We start from the raw sequence: 12,562 nt of genomic DNA, 5'->3' as shown, positions 1-12,562 counted from the left end.
GAAGAAAACCCTGTTCTTGATGTATCAGCTTATTTCCTCCTTGTCCCCATTTCCCCTATCAAATTTGAAACCAGTCTTCTGTATGCCATGGCATACAGAAGGCTGTGTATCTCTCTCAATAGCATCCTCTGCCCAATATTTGGGGTTTTCTAATGTACTAGAATCAATGTACCACTCTGGTTCCAGCAGCCCAAAGGTATCTGGCAAGATATGCAGGCTGGAATCACAACTGGTCATTTATGATCAGAGTTTTGATGAATTTCACATGGAACATGAAGGATTGATAATTTCATTTACACTGAAGACTCTAAGCAATTTCAGGCAGGCCAAGTAACCCCTGAACCCTCTGGGGAAGTTGTAAAGGTTTCATGTCAAATGGCAAGAGGAAGATAATTGCAATGCAGAATCCATGAATATTCTGACCATAGGGACTGTGTTGTGTTTGTGCTGCAAGACACAAAAAGGAGAGATTGTGCCTCCTAGTTTAGAGAGAGATATTGTAGGTTTGAATTGACCTAAGGAGCAATTGCAGCCTTACAATATATCCATCTTGTAATATATTCCTCTGTTAGTAAAAGCATTCAGGATTTCTTTAAATAAGGTGTGAATGGCAAAGATGTATTGACAGCACAAATACAAAAAATGCAGATGCACATAACTGAGGCAGAGTGTCACAGAGAAGTCTCTGCTGTACTGTCTCAGGTTTTGTTCCCCTGCTAAACTAACCCTAATAGAAGGGTGTGTGCAATACGTGGCAGTATGGCTGTACCACAAGGGCTGGCTTTGGAGGTAGTCTTTTTTTGTCTCTGGAAAGTTTATCATAAAGGAGACTAGAAAATAAAAGTTCTTTCTGTAGCAGCACTACAGGAATCTTACATTTGCTTCAACTAAAAGCTGACATCTTTAACTTGTTATTATTTTCATGTCCGTGAGTCAGTGGATCAGGTAGGGTGCCAGTTCACAAACAAGGCTAGAGCAAAACACAGCTCAGAACAGTACTATAGTGGGAGTCACATGACTGAGCACAGGGCCATCATGAGAGCCTAGGGAGGTTGAGAAAGGTGGGGAAATGCTGATTTCCCATTGTCCAAGTTCAAGCAGCTGGAAAACTGCTTCCAAAATTTCCATGCCACAAGCAACTTATACCTAGAATAGAAATGGAGAATCAGTTATGTGCAGCACTCATATGTCTGAATCAGTCCAAATTCTGCTTCTGTTCTGTATCCAAAACTGTTTGTGTAGTAGCTTCTGTAGGGCTTAAGTAGTTAGGAAGCTCCTCATTCTCTGCAGAATATTTGTCCTTAGCCAGCAACACTCATAAATCTAGTAAATAACTTCCTCTCAGAGATTTTTGGTACCATGCATCATCTCAAGAATCTGAACAGAACAGTTCTGCACCTCTTCCTCATGCGTAAGATCATTGCTTTGCACAGATGTGAAGCAGTGGCATTTCTAGGAACCAGCCCACCACTATGATTCAAAAGATTTCCACAGATTTTGCTTTTCGTTTTGTCTTCCTGCAAGGTGGCAGCATGATCTCCATTAACAAGCTGTTGTAACAATCCCACCCAGGCATCCAGCCATTCCCCCAGAATCAACGGCAGACACAGCAAGCAGTTCTTCCCCTCCCAGAGAAAGCCTTGCAGCAGACACAAGCAGAGGCACAGCTGGGCTTAACACAACCTCAGATTCTTGGTTTTTTAGCTGCGTTCACTGCTGCCATGGGCATGTATTCACTGTTGTACTCATGGGAGTTGGAGTCACACTTCTGATTCTGCCAACAGAGAGAAAATGCCATGAATTTAATTTGTGGTCACTTACCTTTGCCACTCCTGCCTTTGTTCATTAAGTAGGGCAGTTACTCTGTTTTCAGTGGGAACATTAATGTCAGAATGGACATGTCAAACTTGGAATAAAACAAACTGAAAATTAAAAACACACATTGCTCAAAAGAATAGCTAATGTCCTTGGTCTTTCTTCTTTCCTGAGTAAAATCTAAGTGGTTTTGCAGCAGAACAATTGCTCCACTGATGACTGTTTCCCCTTCTTAAAGAAAACTATCAGTGGAACTGCTTACGAAAATACTTTTGCTGACCTGTGCAGCATTTCTCCTCTTTTCTTTGGTTCAAAGCCTTTAAATCAAGAAACAATTCAGTCTTAGAAAAATTAAATCTGAGCTACTGTCATCAATTACTTGAATTCCAGTGGTAAATTAACAACTCAGTCTTTTTGTCAAAAATACAGCACTGCTGAGTGAGTATGTTCGTGTCCCACTCTCTAAATCTCATTAAATCAAGTTCATCCATGACCTTTGGGAGAAGGGTTCTGCATTATTTCATATGTTTGCTTACCTTGTTCCTTAAGCAACAGGCCACAACACAGCAGACAAAGGAAATGACAGAAATGATCACGCTGATAATAATCCACGTCATGAGTCCAAGTGAAAAGCAGTCCTCTTTATCTGAAGATGGGGAGGCAAAAAAAAAAGTCATTACTGATAATTTTTATTTTTGCCTTCTACAGATAACTTCAATTTTTTTCCCTCTTCATATTAATAGATTAACAAAAGTGAACTCTGCAGAAGGATTTTGCTGAGGTGACTTGTCACCTTGGAAAAGTGTATTCAGTAGGAAGCAGAAGATGGCATTTTTTCAGAAAGAAAGGGGAAACTTGGTACACAGCGCTGAAAGTGTAGACTGAAAAGAAATCAAGCCAGGCTTGACAGCATGCAGAGAAAGAAAATAAAAAAGCAGAAAAATCCCAACCTCCAACATGGTGTTTCAGATCTGAACAAGTTTTAAGCTTATATGCAGTAAGTACCACAGGTTATTTTAAGGGCAGCCTGTCAAAAGAAGGGTAGACTTTGGCAGTCGTGTTTGGATAGGGAGGCAAGCTGAGGTACTCAAGATTGCCCTCGCCCAGGTCTGGGAGAAAATATGACAGGGTGTGAAACATTTAGAAAAATCTCTGAGCATCTAGCTATCCATACAAGTGGAAATGGACACTGCAGTATACTAAACAGCCACTGAATGAAAGCCAGGTCAAAATTAAAACCTGGGCAGTTAGTCTTCTGGAGTTAGTTCAAGCCCTTCTCAGTAAACGGCCAAAAATTCTCAACAGCTGTGCTTCACTTCTGCTCTAAGAGGGCCCTAAAGCTGAAAGTCTGCTTCACAGAGGTGAATACCATCTTCACACCTCAATGACATCCAAGAGTTCCATATACCACTACTAGTACAGATATTTTACCATTGATTTTTTTTAATCCTAGGCTTTTGAAGATGGCTCTCAGAATGGATTTTTTTTCCCACTGGCTATACCTAATCTTAACATTTATACTCAGCAACTTTAAAATGGACAAGAGAAATTGCTGTTGCAGGCAAAGGAGAGACTGCAGTACTCTAGAAGCTTTAGTCAAGCTAACTTGGGTGCCACCATCACCACACAAAGCATGACCTGCACAAGAAGATTAATCAAAATGGAGAGAAAGTGCTGAGCAGTGTGCCAACACAGCTCCACTGTTATCAGGCCCCCCGTGCAAGTAGTTTTAAGCTGCTTGGTCATTAGCTGTGTGAACTCTAAATCACATTCTTCACTGCAGCATAGCTATACCCAGTGTCTATTTATCAGTTAACTGAAGTGAGGGGAGAACTAAACTTACCTTGGATGTACAAGTAGGTTTCTTTCAGACAGCACTCTATGTAAGGAGGGGGTAAGAATATCTCCAGCCAGTATGTGTAAACGTCAATATGTTTTTTTTCCAGATTTTTGAGAATGAAAGTGGTGCTGCTACTTGAATTCTGTGTCTGACAGTAGGTGACATTACTCTTGGAGATAACTCTCTCTTTGCTCAAATGAAGTGCACAGATTTCCTTCTTTTCACTCCCTTTGAAGAGGGTCATGCTGAATTCACTCACATTTTTGGGGTTGGGGAATGTGAAATGGAAGTTTCCATTTTCAAATTCCACCATCACCTCAGCGTCAGAGATACGGGCCTGATCTGAAGACATGAAAACAATAAGTATAGTCACACATATAGCAGTGAAAAGAATCCTTAAAGTGTTAAGAAACTCATTTAAACAAACAAACAAACAAAAAAAAAATTAACCATGTGATTGTCATTTAAGGCATGTTGGTACTCAGAACAGACTGGTTGTGAAAAGCAATTCTCACAATGAGATACCACTGCATTATTCTGGTTATGCCAGACATTACTGACAAAATAAATGAGACCTGGCCAGTTATCTGTTAGCATTAGTGACCTTGATAATATTACTTACTACTAAAGCTACTAAATGGTGAAGTTATATTACTTACAATATCAGTTACTAGATATTGTTTAATAGCCCCCCCGGACCAAACACTGTATAGACATATAATCCCTGCCTCAGTGTCACATTGTCCTGTTCATAGATAAAACAAGTGGAACAAAGATTATAATGATAATAATTATCTCTGATTTATGGTTTGTAATCTGTACCCTACTGAACATGCAATTATAGAATCATTTAGATTAGAAAAGACCCTTAAGATCATGAAGTCCAAGCATTAGCCCAGCATTGCCAAGTCCACCACCAAACCATGTCCCTAAGTGCCACACCAACATGTCTTTTAAATTCCCCCAGGGGTGACAACTCTATCATTTCTCTGGGCAGCCTGTTTCAATTCTTGACTGCTCTTTCAGTGAAGAAATTTTTCCTAATCTCCAGTCTAAATCTCTCCTCGTGCAACTTGAGGCCATTTCCTCTTGTCTTGTCCCTTGTTACTTAGGAAAAGAGACTGAACTTTACCTTGCTGCAGTCTCCTTTCAGGTCGATGTAGAAAATGGTAAGTTCTCCCCTGAGCCTCCTTGTTTTCAGGCTAAACAACCCCAACTCCCTCAGACACTCATTTCATCAGCTCTGCTGCCTCCTCTGGACCCACTCCAACACCTCAATGTCTTTCCTGTAGTGAGGGACCCAAAACTGGACACAGGATCTGAGGTGTGGCTTCACCAGTGCCGAGTACAGGGTGAAGGTCATTGCCCTGGTCTTCCTAGCCACAAAGTAATTGATAGAGGCCAGGATGCCACTGCCTTTCTTGGCCACCTGGGCACACACTGGCTCATGTTCAGCTGGTTGCTAGCTTGCACCCTCAGGACCTTTACCAGGCAGCTTTCCAGACACTCTTCCCTCAGCTTGTAGGGCTGCCTGGGTTGTTGTGACCCAAGTGCAGGACTCGGCACTTGGCCTTGTTGAATCTCATACAATTGATCTCGACCCATTGATCCAGCCTGTCCAGAGCCTTCTTGTACTCCCACCTAACACTTCCACCTAACCTGGTGTTGTCTGCAAAGTTATTGAAGGTGCACCCCTCATAGAGGTCATTGACAAGGATATTAAATACTACTGGCCCCAAAACTGAGCCCTGGGGTACCCCACTTGTAAGCAGCCACAAGATGGATGTAACCCTGTTCACCACCACTCTCTGGGCCCAGTAACCCAGCTAGTTTGATGATGTGGCTGGAAATTGAAAATGGGATGTGAATCCCAAGCTCCTACGTGTCTACCTTAACCACAGGACCCAACTTGTCTTTGTGGAGTAGATAGTGGTTTGAGACATGACATAAAGTTTCAACCTAATTACTTTGACAGCTATAGCACCATTATTGCTCAGATAATAAAACATGTAGAGGAAAAATGTTACCATGTGTGTGCACCCACTTGCAATCCAGAAATCACATTTGACCCTCCCAAAATTTCTATGAAAAGCTCTCAGATGTTGTTGTGTGACTCTCATTTTACAAACTTCTTGGAAAAGGAAAAAAAAACTGAACTGATTGAAGACATCCTGCTACCTCACAGCTTGACTTTGTAAAGTCAGCAACCAATAGCACAGAAAACTCCATCAAATAGAAATATGTTAAAATGTGCAGTTAAAAATGACAGTTTTTTTCTTTAAGGCAGTATTTTCTGATGTAGAAAGGCATTTAAAACTGTAAACCAAATTAGACAAATGCATCTTACCTATATTTTTGCATGCACATGATGAGCAGCTGTCAACTCCTGAAAAATACAAAGTTATTTTCTTTTTAAAGTTCAAGAAGAGCGATGCAAGAACAGAGAGTTAACCATGCAGTGTTAAGATGCTGAAGCTATTTTATAATTTGTATCATTATCATATCTCATCCTTTCTGTGCTACACTCTAAAGTAATATGATATGATAAAAGGATTAAATATAAAAATCAAAGTAGAAAGAAAATGCTCAAGACAAGAATTTATATTGATCATACATATAACATTCACAAATTCTTAAAACGCCTTTGCAAAGTAATACGTGTACTTCAGAAATAGAACTGACATTAAAGCAAAACTTTCACCAAGATACTGAGGAAATTTGCCTGAAATAAAAAAGATTTCTCATGAGTCCTGATTTTGCAATAAGCCAGCATTATACTTTTCCCAGACTAAAGTACTCATTTCCATCAATGTTTGTCCTGCTTCCCCCACTGCTTGACACAGCACCAAAACATCTTATAATTATCTGGATCATGTTCCAAAACATACATCAAGAAAACATTCAAGCAATGCATATGGTTTTGTTCCTTTTCCAATAGCTTTTTTTCTTATTGTTCATAGGTGATCTTCATTACAGAACACAGTTTTAATAATTGTTCTGGTTTTGTTTTTTAAACCGCTGCCTCCATCACCACACACTATGCCAACACTTTGAAATGATTTGTGTGTCAGTACTGGCAACATAGCAGAGTTTGACAGTGTTTCATTTGGAATTTTCCTTTTTGCAGTGCCCTAAAATTAAATGTTCCGACAGATAAACAGAAAAAAATTCTATCTGCTGTTCCTGTTTTCTGGTAGCCTGAGTAAACTCTTCAGATGCTGCTTAGAATGAAATATATCTACATCAGGATTTTATGATGCTAAGGAAATACAAGGCAAATACTTAAGGACTTTGGTGCACTGTCCTATTCATGTTACAGCTACATGGTAGTCTAGATAGATCCACACAGAGTAGACTCCCAGCTGTGCCAGGTATTGCACTGCGTGCATAGTATAAATATTTTTTTTTTCCAAGGCACCTGTTATCTTTGACATTAACCTGTAAATGCACAGGAACATAGGATCATTCTTTTTTGGGTACCTTTGTATGATCTCAACTCTTTCAGTCTTTTAGTGTTCATGCTTTTTTCCTTTTTTAAATTCTTCCTCCTCAGTTACTGCCATTGGCAAGGGCACTGAAATGAATGACACTCATTTAAGATACCTTTAGTGTGACACAGAAGCTAATGGACTTCTGGAAGATACTTTGCAATGCTCAGTTAGAGAACAGTAGAAACTGTTATCCCTTCTTGACTGATTTACCATTTCGCTAGTCATCAAATTCTTCCTGGTTTACTGTGCACAGTCAGCACCCTTATCTAATTCTGTGACAGTTCTAATATCTGTACTTCTCTCAGGACTATTACTTAAGTATATGATAACAGACAAGGTATTTAGCATCTTGTACCACTGGTGTGAAGACAAGATAGAGAAAACAGACAGCTTGCCAAGCCACAGTGAAATAGAGCTCTAGAACCACTGAAGGCACAGACAGAAAGTGGAAAGTGGAAGCCCTTAAAATTTTATATAGTCTGAAAAGATAAAAGCAAAGGTCAAATAAAGAAATAATTCTTGATGACTTATATGTTGCATGATGAAAGAAAACAGTTGCTATGAGAACAGCATTTGAGATAAAGGTCATTTTAAACACTCTGCAGTTTTACATCCTGTAGTTCAGTAACATATACCTTTAAAATTCAACCAAACACCCAACAAATTATTTAGGGAAGGGAAGAAAAAAAACAAATGTACAGCAGAAGTTAGGGAGCATGATGAATGCATAAATTTATCTGATACTTTTGAGAAGAACCTACCTGAAGGTGAAACCTCTACATTTGTCACTAGTCATCTGAGAGGAAAGGCAGATGCTGACTCTGTCAGGGCAGCTACAGAGCCAAGCAGTTCCATATTCCTTTGATGTCGCAGAGGAGCCTGGGACAACTCTACTCTGAGCACTAAAGTAACAACTTCAGACCTGTTTTCCCTGTTTGTCTCTGAGAATAGTTCAATTTCACTGTTAGCTAATGAAATTGCCCTCTCATACCATGTGGGTTAAAATGTTTGTCAGAGATCATGGTTTTAATCCTTGTTTTTAATGAAGAGGGGCAGAGGGAGGTCATTAAGCATTTAGTTCATGTGACCTTGTGTCGAGCTGAAAGATTGTTTTGTATTCTCTCCAACCCAGAAGCCTAAAATGACTGTTTTCAAGGAAAACTCAGTAAAGTATTTCTCTGAATGAGCATTTTCGTAAATGTGATGCAATTAGTATTCCTCTGAAACAAGTAGCTGTAGAGAAGAGTGTGCTTAGCATAGGATAAAAGCAGCACATTTTAGAATTAGATTAAAAGTGCCTGAGATTAAAACACAAAATTGTCTACAAGGATGGCCACAGTGGGTGAGAGCTGATATAAATTTCCAATTCACTAGCTATTCTGCATCAGCACCTAATTTGAATGCACTTGCTGAATACTAAGAAATTGCTCATTCCCCCTCCCTGTTCCTGACTGCTGATCTTCGGTGCCCACTTGTACCCATTCATTGCTAGGTAATGATATGGACTTGTAGCACTCTGTTATTAATGGCTGGACACATTTGGGATGTTTGTCACCAAGCTGCAGTCAGAATGAATGTACATTTAGTAGGATGTGAGATAGGAACCTGGGGTTTAAACATCCAGTTATATTGAGAGATTTCCTGACTAATTCTCCCTAATTCTACCTCAAAAATATGTGAATCAAAGTCTACATTATGATATTGTTGCAATTAAACAGAAGAATTGCACTGGGTCAGCAGTAAAAATGTTTAGTTTTGGCTGAAAGATTCCTTATTGTTATTTCTCATTTAAAAAAAATAAATTCTTCCATTGCATATAAAGGTTTGAGAAAAGAGAAAACAAATCTATATTTTGTTTCCTAGCAGTGTCACAATGTGGAGTTGCAAGAAATTGTTCCTGGCTTACCTGGCGAAGCAGAGTGCCAAGACAAATATTGTGGTTTAGATATAAATCAAAGATATTAAGGTGTACGAAAGTTACATCTTGTTATGTTAAGCTCTGAAGGACAGCTTGTGTGTGTGTGTACATTTCTGTACAAGTGTTTTTACAGTCACGTACATTTCCACCTCAAATTCATCTTTAGTGCAGCAGGAAAACCTTTTGGCAGAAGTTTGGGAATTTCTGTGGTAGGGTGCTTGGATACTGACACCAATGGAAAGTGTGTTATTTTCATTTTAATGGGATTGCAATTTTGAGCTTTCTAGTTATTCTTTGGCAGACTCAGCACTATTTGAAAACACCCCCAATCCGTTACACATTTTGGTCCTAACAGAAGTTTCAAAACCACTTTCAATCACTTTTCAAGCTTGGGGTTTAGGCCAGGAGAACAGAATAATGCTACTTTGTTTTCTTGCTGTTTGTATGATCTGCCCTAGCTCTCAGAAAACTAGCTAGCTGATGAAAAGAACAAGCATAATTTCACTCGTTTGTGTTTGCCTCTGAAGATGAGCAAGGAAATCGCAGACCCTGCCTTTAAAGCAAACACATTTATTTTGTTCATACTAAATGCATAATGAAACTGCACATAGCTTTTAAGCTGCTATAGTTTCAAACTTCCAAGGCACTCTGAAAGGTGGCACTGTCAATGTAGTGTCATTAGTCATCTGCCTAAAACTAACACATTTCTATCTTTCAAGATCCAGGATTAAGTGAGGAAGGAGTGCTTGTGGGCAAAGCAGTAATGGCCCAATTTATTCTAGGAAGCCATCTTTAATCTGAATTATTTCTATGGTATAACTTATGTTGAGAAATGCTAAATTCATATAAAACACACCACGGAAAAAACAGACAGTGCTGAGAATATTTCAGAAGCCCTTCTAAAAAATTACCATGGTTTCCTGCTGTATTGACAACAGGAGATCCATGGGTGAAGAGTGATAACTCTTTGCAAATATTGGTGTGTCAAAGCTTATATGCAGTTTCATAGCAAGGGTCTCAAGTTCTATGGAATCCTGCCTCCAGCTCTGTACTCCAAAATCCCATTGCCTGTGTTTTTCTGTGGGCAACAGAGAGGCTCCCTGCTATTATGAACAATTTCTTTACCACAATTGGGTTATCAAATCCTGATGCACATATGCACACATAAATATCACCTCCTGTGACCTATTTACATCCAGAGGTCACAAGTTATGCTGAGAACACTGTAAGACAAAAAACATGAGAGATACAATTTCTTCTTACATGCAGTCTCTTTCTCTTGTCATCTTTCGCCCAGTCTCCTGCCCAAATCCTATCCTCCATATTTGAAGGACAGTAGAAATACTGGTATCAGACAGAACAATTATTTACACCCTTAAAATTACAGTTTATTTCTTGCCACGAGGAAGAGCTTTCTAGATAGCTTCAGTCATGTGTAAAAACATGCTGGTCAGGTATTCGTGCTAAACTGACTAGATGAGAAGTAACCTAACTGAAAGCACTTTTTGTTAGTAGATTTAGGAACAACTTTCCAAGGAGGAAAACTGAAGTTCTTCCTGAAAATTCAGAAGTACCTAAATTCCATCCCTTTTCACTAGAATTTCAGGAACAAATATTTAATAGCCCTTCACATGACCATCAAAGAGTGTATTTAGATGGTGTTTAGTAACTGTGCACACTAAATCTCAGATCTTACTTATATGATGCATCATACCAAATCCTTGGACAGAATATGTATGGAAAAAAGACTCTTCTTAATCTGTTATTATCTGTATTTCCATGCTGAATATGTGCATTTCAGAGAGGTTACAGGTAAAGCTGTGATATTTTACTTTGCACAGCTGGGATAAAACACTGAATCTTGTTAAATGCTACATCCATATTTAAGGCTGGACTGAGATTGGTGCTGTCACTGTGCACCTTTTCAAACACAGCATAGGAATTCCATGCTTCCTTTTAAGTCTGTGTTTCAAGCCTGCACCAAAATGACCAAAATTATCCACTTTTCCATGCCATATACATTTTTCATTGTATAGAAATTCCCTGCCCAAATGAGAGCAGGTTTAATATTGATGACTTGGTTTCTCTTTATTATTCACCATCATGCTGCTATGAGATCTTATATCCATCAAGGGAAGCTGGCTGGAGCACTACAATCTCAACAGCTAAAGGGTAACACTGAGCAGATGAGCTAAAGAACATAAACACCAAAAAATTGCAGGAATTCTCTTCCCACCAACTCTAGTGATGTTGAAGTTGAGAGCAGTCTTTTTGCAGACAATACCCTCCATTACCTTTACTCCTCCAACCCCCTGCTATCATGCCTCATCTACTATCTCCCATCATTGGCTAAGTTATATTCTATAGAGACACCTACTGCAAGGAGAATAATCCAAAATGTTACTCACCATACAGGGCTTCAAACTGAAAGCAGAGGACACAGAAAGTTAGAGCAACTGCCTTCATGCCTGCCTGACACAGAGGCATCAACCTTCTGTCTGCTGTGAAGATGGGGAAGAACACATGGGTAGAAAAGGAAGTGGTTTGTGGGCTCTGGCAAAAACTGTAAGATAATCAGAATGACTTTTTAATTTAACATTTGTCCCCTGATTATATTATAGCTATGTCAGCATTAGCTGTTGAACATACCTGGTTTAATGCTTTATTTTTTTCCTACCTAATGGTTTGCTGTCACAGTCAAGAGGATGAAAGACTTTCTGACGTTACTTTTGATGTTCGCTTTGCAAAGACTGGTTTCTGGTAAAGTCTATCACAATAGAGGCTGCAGTCATCTACAGCAGACTTCTGCAGATGGCCCATGGTCGGCAACTAATAACAACTTACAGTACATACACATTTATAACTGGCAACCTGGTTTCTCCCCACCAGTTTCAACTGGTTTTGCATAACTAATGATCTTGCTCTATGTGGAAACCACTAGTTAGTGGGTGTCTTGGTCCTGAAATTCATATGAAGAACATGGCCAAATTGCAGAAAGATCCCTTTGGCCCTGCAACTTCTGAAAGGTTCACTGCAGCATGGCTTCCATTCTGGAGATCAGGCTTGTTTTGCCTGAAGTTTCATGAGAAACTTCATGTGGCTCTGTGAGATGAGATCTGACTTTGTGCCCTAGAGCCTTAAGTAAAAAGGTTCTCTCCTTCCCTCTTCCTTGCCTTTGTGCAGCACACTCTATCCTGGCCTGTTATCCATCTTTATCCTGGGAATGTTTTAGGACGTTTGTAACATGTTCTACAATAATTCTAGCTGCTTATTTATGTCTATAATACTAAATTTAGTGCAGAAAATATGCAAGAAAACCATCTTCTCAGTTGTGTTTAATATATTAGATGAAGTTTGCATTTCTGATTGCACAAACAAAAAAACACAAAGGACTGCTAGTGGTGCCTGACAGACACTTTTGGGGTTGAGTCTTTGTAATGGTCAAATAATTAGAAAATAATGGGACTGTGTTACAGATTCACTGCTACTTTATACTGT

The 12,562-nt window shown here is 39.3% G+C and overlaps 1 protein-coding gene across 1 annotated transcript; it reads right to left on the bottom strand.

The window, feature by feature from the left end:
• Positions 1–878: 878 nt before the first annotated feature.
• On the bottom strand, positions 879–11,558 carry LOC121335364 (inducible T-cell costimulator-like). Its single transcript, XM_041403400.1, has 6 exons — positions 11,473–11,558; positions 6,003–6,041; positions 3,659–3,997; positions 2,352–2,461; positions 1,684–1,774; positions 879–1,146 (listed from the first exon to the last, which is right to left on the bottom strand). The coding sequence occupies exons 1-5, from the start codon at positions 11,549–11,551 to the stop codon at positions 1,685–1,687; spliced, it is 657 nt and encodes a 218-aa protein (XP_041259334.1). The 5' UTR covers positions 11,552–11,558; the 3' UTR covers positions 879–1,146; position 1,684.
• Positions 11,559–12,562: the final 1,004 nt, after the last annotated feature.

Source organism: Onychostruthus taczanowskii, unplaced genomic scaffold (genome assembly GCF_017590055.1).
Source record: "Onychostruthus taczanowskii isolate IOZ18803 unplaced genomic scaffold, ASM1759005v1 scaffold20, whole genome shotgun sequence".
Classification (NCBI taxonomy): domain Eukaryota; kingdom Metazoa; phylum Chordata; class Aves; order Passeriformes; family Passeridae; genus Onychostruthus; species Onychostruthus taczanowskii.
This window is presented reverse-complemented; position numbering and strand designations above follow the sequence as displayed.